Source organism: Mizuhopecten yessoensis, unplaced genomic scaffold, assembly GCF_002113885.1.
Source record: "Mizuhopecten yessoensis strain PY_sf001 unplaced genomic scaffold, ASM211388v2 scaffold9133, whole genome shotgun sequence".
Taxonomy (NCBI): domain Eukaryota; kingdom Metazoa; phylum Mollusca; class Bivalvia; order Pectinida; family Pectinidae; genus Mizuhopecten; species Mizuhopecten yessoensis.
Genome location: NW_018407895.1, coordinates 827,859 through 843,879, shown reverse-complemented (window position 1 = coordinate 843,879; position 16,021 = coordinate 827,859). Strand labels below are relative to the sequence as shown.

At 36.8% G+C, this 16,021-nt stretch overlaps 1 protein-coding gene across 2 annotated transcripts in view; it reads right to left on the bottom strand.

Annotated features, from left to right (window-relative positions):
- Positions 1–9,409: 9,409 nt before the first annotated feature.
- Positions 9,410–16,021, bottom strand: part of LOC110457429 (fibrillin-2-like) — a 117,755-nt gene continuing 111,143 nt past the window's right edge. For both annotated transcript variants that reach the window (XM_021508712.1, XM_021508713.1), the window contains one exon: positions 9,410–10,286. In XM_021508712.1, coding sequence (XP_021364387.1) covers positions 9,769–10,286 — 518 coding nt within the window. In that variant the 3' untranslated portion in view covers positions 9,410–9,768. The remainder of the gene's footprint in view (positions 10,287–16,021) is intronic.

The window sequence follows — 16,021 nt, the reverse complement described above, 5'->3', positions numbered from 1 at the left end:
AATTATACAAAACATTTTGACGATTTGTTAGCAATATTATAAATGATCACGATGAACTCGGAACCGGTAAAAAGTTCCGGATAACTCTAACAAAAAAGAAGAAAAACCATCCATAGACTTGATCATAATTATCTTTGCACGTCAATTCCTGGGATATTAATAATAGTTTCTTTTTATTTTATAAAGATTTTAATTTGTTGTTTTTTATAAGAGTTCGTGACGTAAAGAAATCTGACGAAACCACAAAGATGATCAGTGCATGCGCATGCGCACCTCGCTCTTATGACATGGGTATGATTCAGAGGGACAGGGTGGATCACCCCACCAGGAAAAATAGACGTCATATCTGTATGTTTTTAAATTCTTCCCATGGAAAATTAAGCAGTGGTGTCTATTTTGATTTTAAAATAAAAATCTTTTTTTTTTAAGCGAGGCACGTTCGGGCGGCAATTCCGACAGAAAAAGTCTTCAAATTCTTCACTGAAATCAGAGACGTATAGGCCTAATACATTATATTATTATATGTATTATACGTCTCTGCTGAAATACGGACATGCTTGTCCCTTTGTCATAATGAAAGACATGGAATTTCACTTCCTAATGGCGCATAAACACTTTTATAAAATGGGCTGAACTAACCCGGTCTTCCCTATTTCAGTAACTTTCCTGTTAATCATATTGAATATGCTGTTCAAGTCTGGTGCCTCATTTAGAAAAACATGTAGCAACAATCGAGAATGTTCTAATCTGTTATACGGAACGTTTGCAAAGATTCTCACTACCGACGTTAGCATATAGGCGATCACGTGGTGACTTGATAGAGGTACATGCATATAAAATAATTTCCGGGAAATATGACAGAGAAGTCGCAGACTTGTTTTCGGTCAACGACGGTCAAGCACACGTGGGCATAGCTTTAAGATATATAAAGGGTTTTCAAAGTTGGATGTAAGGAAATATTCTTTCACGCAGATATTTGTAGATATGTGGAATAGCCTTCCATTTAATGTTGTAAATGCGATTTCAGTCAAACAATTTGAGTACGAACTTGATGAACATTGGACAAATCAGCCACAAAAGTATTGTTTCAAAGAAGAAGAAAAAAAGCTGTGAACATTAAATTTATAATTTAGTATACTACGAGCTGATTATCAAAGGTACATATTTCATGTATATTGTCAGAATAAATCTGTGTATCTGTGTATCTGTACGGTGTATTAGCTCAAAAGATCATTGGGCACGTGGACTGCCATGGCGTTTTCCCCATCCTAAGTGACTATCATTTGAAATCCAACCTTATGAAAAGCCAAATTAACATATATTTAAATAATTGCTTTTATCTTCAAATAACTGAAGATAGTTACAATTCAATTGAAGATAGGTGCAAATTGCCAATTCAATTGAATATAGGTTGAATTCAATTGAAGATAGTACACATTCAATTGAAGATTGGTACAAATTGGAGATATCATAGGTACAAATAATTATACCTATCTTCAGTTGAATTGAACCTATTTTCAATTTATTGTATCTATCCTCAATTGAATTGCACATATCTTTAATTGAATTGTACCTTTCTTTAACTATTTGAAGATAGGTGCAATTAGTTTAATATATGTTAATTTGGCGTTCCATACAAGCTGACTGTATTTTGTACTGTAATAAATTACAAATTGTTATTAGTTTGTTGTACACTATTATCTATATCAATAGTCAGTTAGGAAAACTATTTTATTACATATTGAATGTATCCTTTTATTTTTCATTTCATTTTATTAGCTCGCCTGGCCCGAAGGGCCAAGTGAGCTTATGCCGTGGTGCGGCGTCCGGCGTCCGTCCGTCCGGCGTCAAAATTTTACTTTAAACAACTTCTACTGAATAACAAGGAGGCCCAGGCTGATGATATTTGGCCAGTAGCATGCTGGGATGAAGGGCTACAAAGTTTGTTCAAATGAATGACCTTGACCCACTTTCAAGGTCACAGGGGTCAAATATGTTAAAATATTCAAACCACTTCTTCTCAATATCCAAAATGCACAGGGTACTGATATTAAATGGACTACCAAGTTTGTTCAAATGAATGACCTTGACCCACTTTCACCCTAATGTCCTTGTTCGACATTCAAGGTCACATGTGTCATATGTTTAAATATTTTAATTGGTTTCTTATGAATCAAACACTGATATTCTGCCTGTAGCTGTATTTTAGGCCACTTTTAAGATTGCAAGTGTGAGATTAATACCAGGTGAGCGATGCAGGCCCATTGGGCCTCTTGTTTCATTTTCTTCCATTGGAAAACTACCTTTAATCAACATCCACTATCCGATATTTATATAGGACATGTATATGTAGAAATTGTGAGATTCACCATTTAGAGTACTTATTCACATGCTTTCTATATTCACTATCATTTGATTATATTAATAATGTATATATTGACTTATCTGACACTTTAATACTAATTTATATCCATTGCGTTTATAACCATATCAATGCATCTTAGTTATATTTAGCTTCCAATTAAAATCACACTTCGGCCGTATAAAGACTCGATAGATTATCTTATAAAATGATTACATAACTGTGTTACAGAAATATCAATTACACATAATAATAATAATAATAATAATAATAATAATATACAACATTTATATAGCGCCCTATATAATTTGTAAAATTACCCTAAGGCGCTTTACAACATATGGATAATAGTAATGGTTATAATTGTGAAAACAAACAACAAAGGCTTGCAATCACTTTCATACATTTAACAAGCAATGTGCACATAATTGAACAAATAAAAAGGTGGTATTTACATGACGTCTTTGCAAAGATTCTAAAATGCAGACGTGAAGAGGTGAGTTTTTATGTCCCTCTTGAACTTGGCCAGGGTATTTGACTTCCTAATAGCAGATGGTAAGCTATTCCACAACGTAGCCGAAACCCTCCCAAAGCATCTGTTTCCGTAGGTCACAGTACGAGATTTTGGGACACACAACAAAGATTCTGACTCCGACCGCAGTGATCTTGACGGCTGATACAGGGTAACAAGCTCCTGTAGGTACTGACGAACTGCTCCATTCAGTGCCTTGTATGTGTATACCAGAATTTTGTACTGCGACCTGTATCGTACAGGTAACCAGTGCAACGAATAAAGCGCAGGTGTGATGTGCTCTCTCTTTCGAGTACGAGTAACTAGCCGTGCTGCATTGTTCTGGACCCTCTGCAGACGACTAGTTCGTCAGATATACCACAGAGCAGGCGTTACCATAAACCAACCGAGAGGTAACAAGTGAATGCACCAAACTCCTGCATGCATCTACAGTTAGAAACTGCCGAATACAGCCGATGTTCCTGATCTGGTAGTAACAGGATTTGGCAATAGCGTTCACTTGTTTCTCCATGTTCAGAGAACTGTCAAAGTATACACCTAGGTTTTTAACAGCTGGAACAGTCTCAATAGTTCTGGCACCAAACTTGAGCTGGAGAGCCATTGTTTGGTGACACTTTAATAATAATAATAAATAATAATAATAGACTTTATTTAAATTCGATAACACATTGAGTCCATGACTGGTCTCACATGTGGTCGACATAAAATGTACAATATTTACAACAGCAATCCACTTTGGGGAAAAGACGATTAGTTCCGTCTTTACCTGATTAAGTTTAAGCATGTTGGCGTTCATCCAGATACTGATATCTGTCAGACAAGCTTCCAGACTTTCTGAGACTGTATTCCAACATATGGAGTTATCTCCCCTTAAATAATAGGCTTCTGAAGAATGGTGTTTACCATCAACTCATTCTTTTGTATTTCTACTTCTGCAAGTTTAACCTTAAGCAGTTTATTGCAGTTGCTATCATTATATCAACATACGAGAATAAATTATTGTATGATACATGCATATGTAGACTTGGGCTCAATGGTGTAAAACATGTATTGACTGTAAATTGAAAATCATATTCTGGGATATTTATAATATTCATTTTCACTCTTTCCCCCGAAATAGTTGTTTAAGGAAACGTAACATTGGTTCATATGACTGACGACCATCTTTAAAGGGCCTGTCAAACCTAGCCGATTCGGGTCGCCGGAGCTATACCGGAGCACATGGCGATTTTCGGGGATCGGTACTAGTACGGCAGCGCTAAGAACGGTAGTACATCGTCAGGACACCGTCAGAGCATCGGCGAAAAATTTAACAACGGCAGGCGACGGTAGGAATTCTTGAGAAGTAACCAAGGCGCCTTATTATGGAATAACAGAAGAAAGTGTAAGAAATGAACTATCAAAGTTAAATCCAAGTAAATTGCAGGGTCCGATATGGTACATCCTGATTGTTAAAAGAATTAGCTGATTCAATATGTAAACCGTTTACAATTTTTTTCAATACCTCTCTACAAGAAGGAACTGCCCCTTAATCGTGGAAATGGCAACTAAAACCGCTCTATTTAAAAAAGGTGATCGATCAGATCCGGGAAACTTTAGACCAGTAAGTCTGACAAGTGTTGTCTGTAAAACCATGGAAAGATTACTGTGAAGTGAAATGGTGTTGTATATGGAAGACAACAGATAACTTAGTGATAGGCATTTTGGATTTTTATTTTGGAGGTCAACAGTGCTTCAGTTGCCTAAAATCATGGATGATTGGACTAAAATTTTAGATAATGGTAAAGAATTGGATGTAGTTTACTCGGACTTCGTGAAGGCGTTCGATAAAGTTCCACACAGACGTCTATTGCATAAACTCCGAAGTTATGAATTTAGTATGCAGATAATATGTTGGATAGAAAGTCTTCTGAGTGATCGGAAACAGAGACTGCTTGTTAATGGGACATTGTCAGCAGAACATACAGTCATTAGTGGAATGCCTCAAGGAAGTGTGCCAGGTCCAATACCTTTCGTCATATACATTAACGACCAACCTTTACATGTGTGTTCGCTAATGACATTTAAGTTGTACAGAACAATATCTGATGATACCGATGAAAGCTTACTCCAAGATGATCTCTGCAGTTTGATGAAAAGGTCGGATAAGTGGCTTTTAAGTTTCCATCCTAAAAAGTGTAAAGTTATGACCGTGTCAACAAAATATAAAAAGAAAGAACCACGATGTCATCTAACGGACAAGAGAGGAGAAATAATAGCAAAATTAAGGACATGGAGAGGACAGAGAACGTTCAAAGAAGATCTACAAAATTACTCCCAGGATTTAAGACCATTAGCTTCAGCGAGAGACTACGCCGATTGAATCTTACAGGCGCTTGCGCGGATCAACGTGTTCAAGTTTATGAATGGGCTATATATGTTCGATCTCGCCGCTCAAGGCAAAACTCGTGGATACAGTAAAATATACCCAAACAACATTGTCATTTAAAGTTGAAGTACGATCATACGGCGTCTTATATATGGGCTTATTTTATGTTTACCACAATCTATTTCAAACTATATTGATGTGGATATAGAGACAGACATGCCTGCGTCCACTAATATCCTATTGTCCACAAATACCCTATTGTCCACTAATATCCTATTGTCCATTAATATTCTATTGTCCACTAATATCCTATTAATATTATATCGGAATGAATCACACTGCATCATACAGCTGTTTGTCCTTCTAGGACTCATCTGTGATGTTAGGAGCGAAAAATAAAAATTCGTCTAAACCACAGTTGAAACACAATGAGAAGAGTGTTTAACACCCTAGTAACATTATTGAAAGAAATAAGTGGGTTACTGGAGCAGAATGTAGAAATTCGGCATGAGGTTCATCAGTCTGGTAGGAATAATACATGCCAAGTTTGTTTTAAACACAAACAGTTTTTGAAAACTGGCGGAACTTAACTGTAATTTTGAGTGATTATTCTGACGACTGTGTTGTCCACATACTGTGAGTTAATCCTTATTTATTATAATTACCGTCATTGTGTCTGAACACAATCCCTGGAATTTCCACACGACTATAAATAAATAAGGTGAATTTGGATCGCCCTGTCTACAGGCACGTCCAAGTTTGAACATTTCAAAAAAAATACACCATGTTCATAAAGACATAAACTGCCATTCTTATTTAATATTCCTGTCAATTTTATGAATTTTGAACCCAAATTGATCGAGAGTGAACACTTGTTTATTGAACCAAGCTTCCTAGTCGAAAACTTTATCGAAATCGATAAATGCTAGGAAGCCAGGTCTAGTAAAGAAATTGGTTTCCAGATTTCAATACTTGCCTATAATTCCTTTAAATTTTATCGATATTTCCCTTCAAGTGATGGATGTTTAAGATATTTCAGTAGATAGTATTATAATCTGGCAGCTGATGGATGTTTTACGATATTTCAGGAGATAGTATTATAACCTGGCAGCTGTAAAGCCAATAGGTCCAGGACTGTTTTTCTTCAGATTTTTTACTGATATTAAGAAAACTTCCATTGGATCTTTTTGCTATACGTTTTATTTTAATTATGAAGTTTTGGAATTTCGTAATTCGTTAGAAGTTCATTTAGGTTTACCCCTCCTTATCAGCGTACAAGTTAGCATTGATTATTCTCACTTCGTCTAGTAACCTGTCTTTGTTTAGTTATCTCTCATTTTCTATAATTTGGTAACATATTTATTTACGTAAATTTATTTTGTAGGTTGACATATATATTTTAGGCTTATCTCCGCTCTCAATACATAGCGCTCCATCTCTGATTCATTTTACATATTCAATCCTCATACTTTTATTTTCTGCCTTCAACTCAGTTAAATTTCCCTAAAATTACCTGGCGTGTATTACCCGCATATCTTTGTCTTCCATTTGGTGTTCACTCCTTTCATTTTTAATTTCCGCTAAGATATATTTTCATTGACCTGATCTTAAGCAATATCACCTCAAAGTATAGTTGGCAATTTAATACAGATTGGTAGCTGGCTGTATATTAATCAGTTATGTGCTCGTTCTATATATAGGAACAGCATATTATCATAACTGTTTATGAGTCTTCAATATAACTTCGATTTAAATCTGAGTTTTGTAATAAAATATTGTGAAAATATTCTGTTCCCGTATTAAAACTTGCTGGTGACCTAAACCTTTCCAAAATTATAGTTATATACCAATAATAACTGAGTTTATGCCAAAAAGACTACTTTTGTCTTTCTGTTACCGTCCTTCCGTGTGTGTACTACTGCAGACCCGATATTTCTGCGCTGAAACTGGGTAGTTGTCAGAGGTGTTTGATGACATGATCAATGACTTTGACTTTACGTACCTGGTGATACAGCCGTTGTATTGTTCCTCCCTCTGTGATGTACACACGCCTTGCCATTATGGCTGATGTCTATTCTGACCTCTTTTATAAACTGTCTTAGGACACACTGTCTGCCTCTGTTGGATTTTTTTTATCAGTTGTGCTTACGAAAATTTCAGATATCTTTATACTGAAAAGTAACCATGACTTTCTATGTGATTTAAGTGGTTAAGTATTACCTAAATCAGTAGAAACCCTTTTCTGTCTTTTATATATCATAAGTAAAATGCGACAGCCAGACCGGGATTCCAACACGGTACCTCCGAACTAAGCTACCTGGGCGCTGGAGATCGATCAGCTCATAGATATCATAAATCATCTTGAACATCGAATACATCTTTTTAAAAGTAATTTGATGTTTAAAAGATATTCCAAAATATAGAGCTTTGTACACCCAGCGTCTTGCATCCATTCAATTAACACTTTGGGTTTCCAAAGATGCAGGCTGATGAAGATTATAAAAACGTGTAATGGTCGCCACCATGATCTCCTAGGGGAATAGGTTATTTCTTTGTGTGCTATGAAGGTCATTGTTTTATACTCATTAGTGTGCCTTGTGGTTTTGTTGTCACTACCTGAACTGCATCAACGATTCTTAGGGGTTACGCTCACTTTCACTTTGCAACCCTGGAATATGTCATAGCAAAGACTCAGTGATACCACCTTGTGATGAAACACGAAGACTAGTTTGATCCTTTGATGAACATCAAAATAATCTCTCGGTCGCGTAACGGTAAAATTGACTCGGTTAGAAGCCTGGTGTCGTTCCTCTGTAATCTTCAAAGGATAGGTATCAGCCTCTTGATTAGTCATATTTGTTTTTACCTGAGACCAATCAAGTACCTAGCCGCGTGCCTTCAATTTTGCAATAACATATTCGAAGGGTACTATAGCGAAAGTGTGGAGGATTCCGGAGTTCTCGATGTGATGACATGGCATTATCTGGATTTAAACTAGATTAACATGGCGTGTGTCGTCGATGAAGCAGAAGACGCTTACCCTTCGGGACGCCTGGTTTTATTATCTTTATACATCTTTAAGGGTCTCCGCGTAATTTGTTTTTATTCATATTTTGCCGTAATTTTGTTCATTTTGAGTTCGAATTATGGTTTTATTGACGCTTCAGTATTCTTTTGTTGCTTTTGAAAAACCGTATTCATATCTATGTGAATGTCATATAAAGATTTGCAATTTCCATTTTTGATATATTTCATACGTATGATGATTATAGTTCACACTTGTATTCATACTTCGTCTTGATGAAAGCGACCACACGTAATTATAGGTCTAACGTAAAAAGTTGTAGCTTGATAACACAGTAGATCTCCTTAACGAAGACTTGTACCAGCGCAAACGTCACGCCGATTTTCAAGAAAGTATAGCAGCAAATTGTACAGTTTGTTAAATTACACTGAACTTTATTATTACACTGCTGAATTTTCGTTTCGATATGATTTTGTAAAAAAACAACAACTGTGGCCTGAACCAAAGTAGCAGAAAATAATGATAGCTTCTCATGATGAAGTCCCCAATATGGCGAAACTCAACCTCTACCATAAATAAACAAGTCATTTATCGTAAATGTATAAATAGATTGAGATGTGTGTGTGTGTATTTACTAATGATGATAAATCATTCTTTCAGACGAAATGAAAAATAAAAGTCCCAAGTATTGTTACAGGGGAAGCAGCTGAGGGTAAGAAGAACAACGAAACAGTGAGCTTGAAATCAAGAACACAGCACATTTCTATATAGCCGCTTTCCTCGAGGTTTATTCTTTTGATTGACGTTGTCTCAGTCTTTTCCTAAGCGTTCCATTGTTTCGTCTTTTCTTTGTTATTTGTGACAAAATTGTCTAAACTTCTCTTGAAAAATAAAGTGAGGTGCATGAAAGCCCTCGCGTTTTATAAATTTATATAAGTTCTGGTCAATTTCAAATAACAAATGAGTAAAGTGTTATATCATGAACCGTGCCACTACTCAAAGGAGTTAACTGTGGCCATCAAGGCTACAACAAACCCCGGGGACTAAGAGAGCTACCAGCAGAATTTACACAAACACAGTGACTATTAATAACAACTGTTACGGCATCAGCACGCTCAGAAATCTTTATGTAACAAATCCTTTATTTTTTTCCAGGATGAACTGATAAAATTCAATGTATATTGACACACATTTTGATATTTCATTAAAACCTGCTACTGGAACAATACCGGAAGTGACGTTGTTTTCCTTTATCCTCATTTTTTAGTGGATGTGGTTATTTCTCAAATGATACTGAAGTAGAATGTTTCCTATCATAGTCAATGATTTTTACTAAACATATATAGGATGACACTTTCCATGACACGACAGGTAATAAGACATACATACTGGACGAAAACATTATCTTAGTACGGTCATATTACTAACGTGACAGCACCAATAGAGTCCTCATATTGTAACGTTTAAAATTATAAGTGACGTCACCGTCTCGGCTCCAACTCTGTAACGACGTTGTCAGTTGATCTTTGACACTGCTTCACCATGGCGACATTGGCCCTATACGGGATCAGGTCCTCCGGGCAGAGTTTGCAGATGTGTTTTCCCATTTGCATCTGGTAGTGGCCAATATCGCACTCCAGACACTCCGTCTGTCCTTTCTCGTCTTGATACGTTCCCACTGGACAGTATTTGCAAGATGTCTGTGAGGTCAGTGTATTGTACATCCCGGCCCGACACGGCTTACATGCCACCCCCCCGCTCTCGTCCATGTACGTGCCCGGGGGACATGGGATACACAGGGTTTGATTGATACGGTCCTGGTACGTGCCGGTCCTACAGTATTTACAATCAAGTTGTCCCTCTTCGTTCTGGTAGGTGCCAAGTTGGCACGCCTTACAGCCTCTCTGATTCTGATCGTCCTGGTAGCTCCCCGTGGGACAGCGCATGCACCCAGCGTACACGTCATCCGATGGCCTGAAGGTCCCCCTTGCACACGTTACTGCAGTGGAAGTAAAAAAAAAGAACAATTAGAAAAGCACTTTATTAGAGCTGCATTATACCTACTACACACCAGTACGTTATGGTGTACCATTTAAATATAGTACAGGGTAGGGACGCAACCATTGTAGGCATGACCTCATGAATGAACGTATAACGGATTAGCCAGACAGTACTACTTAGAGTATAACGGATTAGCCAAACAGTACTACTTACAGTATAACGGAGTAGCCGAACAGTACAACTTACAGTATAACGGATTAACCAGACAGTACTACTTACAGTATAACGGATTACCCAGACAGTACTACTTACAGTATAACGGACTATCCAGACAGTACTACTTACAGTATAACGGGCTAGCCAGACAGTACTACTTACAGTATACCGGATTAGCCAGACAGTACTACTTACAGAATAACGGATTAGCCAGAAAGTACTACTTACAGTATAACGGTTTAGCCAGACAGTACTACTTACAGTTTAACGGATTAGCCGGACAGTACTACTTACAGTATAATTGATTAGCCGGACAGTACTAATTACCGTATAACGGATTAGCCGGACATTACTACTTACAGTATAACGGATTAGCCAGACGGTACTACTTACAGTATAACAGATTAGCCAGACAGTACTACTTACAGTAAAACGGATTAGCCAGACAGTACTACTTAGAGTATAACGGATTAGCCAGACAGTACTCCTTACAGTATAACGGATTAGCCGGACAGGACTACTTACAGTATAACGGATTAGCCGCACAGTAGTACTTACAGTATAACGGATTAGCCAGACAGTCCTACTTAGAGCATAACGCATTAGCCAAACAGTACTGCTCACAGTATAACGGAGTAGCCGAACAGTACTACTTACAGTATAACGGATTAACCAGACAGTATTACTTACAGTATAACGGATTAGCCAGACGGTACTACTTACAGTATAACAGATTAGCCAGACAGTACTACTTACAGTAAAACGGATTAGCCAGACAGTACTACTTACAGAATAACGGATTAGCCGGACAGTACTACTTACAGTATAACGTATTAGCCGGACAGTTCTACTTACCGTATAACGGATTAGCCAGACAGTACTTCTTACAGTATAACGGATTAGCCAGACAGTACTTCTTACAGTATAACGGATTAGCCAGACAGTCCTACTTACAGTATAACGGACTAGCCAGACAGTACTACTTACAGTATACCGGATTAGCCAGACAGTACTACTTACAGTAAAACGGATTAGCCAGACAGTACTACTTACAGTAAAACGGATTAGCCAGACAGTACTACTTACAGAATAACGGATTAGCCAGAAAGTACTACTTACAGTATAACGGTTTAGCCAGACAGTACTACTTACAGTTTAACGGATTAGCCGGACAGTACTACTTACAGTATAACGGATTAGCCGGACAGTTCTACTTACCGTATAACGGATTAGCCAGACAGTACTACTTACAGTATAACGGATTAGCCAGACAGTACTACTTACAGTATAACGGAGTAGCCGGACAGTACTACTTACAGTATAACGGATTAGCCAGACAGTACTACTTACAGTATAACGGACTAGCCAGACAGTACTACTTACAGTATAACGGATTAGCCGGACAGTACTACTTACAGTATAACGGATTAGCCAGAAAGTACTACTTACAGTATAACGGTTTAGCCAGACAGTACTACTTACAGTATAACGGATTAGCCGGACAATACTACTTACAGTATTATGATATCAAACAGTTACATACAAGCAGGAACTAATGATATCAAACAGTTACACACAAGCCAGAACTAATGATTTCAAACAGTTACACACAAGCAGAAACTAATGATATCAAACAGTAACATACAAGCAGGAACTAATGATAAATTTCAAACAGTCACATACATGTACGAACGAATGATTTCAAACAGTTCCATACAAGCAGGAACTAATGATTTCAAACAGTTCCATACAAGTACGCACTAATGATTTCAAACAGTTCCATACAAGCCAGAACTAATGATTTCAAACAGTTACACACAAGCAGGAACTAATGATTTCAAACAGTTACACACAAGCCAGAACTAATGATTTCAAACAGTTACACACAAGCCAGAACTAATGATCTCAAACAGTTACATACAAGCAGGAACTAATGATTTCAAACAGTTACATACAAGCCAGAACTAATGATTTCAAACAGTTACACACAAGCAGGAACTAATGATTTCAAACAGTTACACACAAGCAGAAACTAATGATTTCAAACAGTTACATACAAGCCAGAACTAATGATTTCAAACAGGTACACAAAAGCCAGAACTAATGATTTAAAACAGTTACATACAAGCAGGAACTAATGATTTCAAACAGTTACACACAAGCCAGAACTAATGATTTCAAACAGATACACACAAGCCAGAACTAATGATTTCAAACAGTTACACACAAGCAGGAACTAATGATTTCAAACAGTTACACACAAGCCAGAACTAATGATTTCAAACAGTTACACACAAGCCAGAACTAATGATTTCAAACAGATACACACAAGCCAGAACTAATGATTTCAAACAGTTACACACAAGCCAGAACTAATGATTTCAAACAGTTACACACAAGCAGGAACTAATGATTTCAAACAGTTACACACAAGCAGAAACTAATGATTTCAAACAGTTACATACAAGCCAGAACTAATGATTTAAAACAGTTACATACAAGCAGGAACTAATGATTTCAAACAGTTCCATACAATTACGCACTAATGATTTCAAACAGTTCCATACAAGCCTGAACTAATGATTTCAAACAGTTCCATAAGCAGGAACTAATGATAAATTTCAAACAGTCACATACATGTACGAACGAATGATTTCAAACAGTTCCATACAAGCAGGAACTAATGATTTCAAACAGTTCCATACAAGTACGCACTAATGATTTCAAACAGTCCCATACAAGCCAGAACTAATGATTTCAAACAGTTACACACAAGCCAGAACTAATGATTTCAAACAGTTACACACAAGCAGGAACTAATGATTTCAAACAGTTACACACAAGCCAGAACTAATGATTTCAAACAGATACACACAAGCCAGAACTAATGATTTCAAACAGTTACACACAAGCCAGAACTAATGATTTTGAAACAGTTAGTTACATACAAGCCAGAACTAATGATTTCAAACAGTTACACACAAGCAGAAACTAATGATTTCAAACAGTTACATACAAGCCAGAACTAATGATTTAAAACAGTTACATCCAAGCCAGAACTAATGATTTCAAACAGTTACATACAAGTACGCACTAATGATTTCAAACAGTTACATACAAGCCAGAACGAATGATTTCAAACAGTTACATACAAGCCAGAACGAATGATTTCAAACAGTTACATACAAGCCAGAACGAATGATTTCAAACAGTTACATACAAGCCAGAACTAATGATTTAAAACAGTTACATACAAGCAGGAACTAATGATTTCAAACAGTTCCATACAAGTACGCACTAATGATTTCAAACAGTCCCATACAAGCCAGAACTAATGATTTCAAACAGTTACACACAAGCCAGAACTAATGATCTCAAACAGTTACATACAAGCAGGAACTAATGATTTCAAACAGTTACACACAAGCCAGAACTAATGATTTTGAAACAGTTAGTTACATACAAGCCAGAACTAATGATTTCAAACAGGTACACAAAAGCCAGAACTAATGATTTAAAACAGTTACATACAAGCAGGAACTAATGATTTCAAACAGTTCCATACAATTACGCACTAATGATTTCAAACAGTTCCATACAAGCCTGAACTAATGATTTCAAACAGTTACATACAAGCCAGAACGAATGATTTCAAACAGTTACATACAAGCCAGAACGAATGATTTCAAACAGTTACATACAAGCCAGAACGAATGATTTCAAACAGTTACATACAAGCCAGAACGAATGATTTCAAACAGTTACATACAAGCAGGAACTAATGATTTCAAATAAACTTTTCTTTGGGTGCATCCGTCACTTAGTCAAATCATGTACATGTTGTTCAGGCAAGTCGGAATGTTGGCAGGCAATTCCAACGTTTTCAGTTTGAGTGTTCAGAAGTAATTAAAAACCAAAAGAACCCCGGTATGTTTCATTTTCTTTGTTGTTATAAACCTTATTTGTTTTCATTGTATCGCCTTTAACACTAACATTTTTTTATTCGCTAAACACCAAACACTATTACACGTGAATATAATATAATTGGAAACTGTTGGATTATTTCCATCATACTGTTAGGTTATTAAGAAACAAATCATGAAGTAACGTCAAATTCAAATAATGACGGAAATTCCCAAACGGTTTTTCGATAGACATTTGTCGCGTCAAAGAACTAGTAACATACAAAATACACAACTTTATTCCCGTAAAAATGTCTGTTCCTCTATGAGGTAAAACAATTTGTTTATAATGTTTTATGGTCTTAAAGAAGCAACCAAGACAGATAAAGAGAAAATACAACTCTTCTTTGTTGTATTGAACATAAACAATAAAGATTGAGACGATTATCAAACGTTCATGATGGTATGAATCACAGAATCAAAGATGAACTTCAACTTTTCTGTTGGTATTGAACATAAATATAAGGATTGGATGCGATATCAAACATTAATGATGGTATGACTCATAGGACTGTGTTGTCATCGTAATCTTATATATGTACATGTATATCTTAGTTGTTAACAGGACTGTAAGTCATTGTGTTAAATATAAAGATCATAATATTCAGACTCTATATCTCATTACTTCTATACCGTATATGATGAAGAGATGGGAGGAATGTTTGGGTCAGTATATATAATGGTAACTTGTAAGTCATTTTGCTGCCAACATCTTATTATCATCTAACAACAGGTGTAGATAGAACAATGAGTCATACATATAAGACTGATCTGTTAATACCGATTTATCGTTCATGGTTCAATGTTACGTTTTTCAGAGTTTCTGTTAACTCCAATCTGAATAAATACAGCTGTTCATTATCACGTACCTACGGAGCCCCCGAAGGGACATGGTAAAACATTTACTAAACCGTGCGCACGGATTAACAAACCGTGCACACGGATTATTAAACCGTGCGCACGGATTACCAAACCGTGCACACGGATTGACAAACCGTGCGCACGGATTACAAAACTGTGCGCACGGATTATTAAACCGTGCACACGGATTAACAAACCGTGCACACGGATTACCAAACCGTGTACACGGATTGACAAACCGTGCGCACGGATTACTAAACCGTGCGCACGGATTACTAAACAGTGCGCACGGATTATTAAACCGTGCACACGGATTAACAAACCGTGCACACGGATTGACAAACCGTGCGCACGGATTACCAAACCGTGCACACGGATTGACAAACCGTGCGCACGAGTTACTAATCCGTTCGCACAGGTTACCAAAAGTTTGTAAAGTGTTCCTATTTCACATTATTCTATCAAAGTAATGGATGTTGGTGGGGGGATACATCCAATATCGGATCGATTTCTTTTGATGTTTACAAGAAGAAGTCAAGTACAGTGGAGATAAGAACCAGTAGCTGTTTTGCATTATGGTTCTTAAACAGGTAAGTTTGTCATTCCTGTTTTTCCGCCAGAACACAGTATTGTGTTGTTCACTCAATTTGGTTAACATCTAATCACCCTTACCTCCGCAAGGTGTTGATGTACA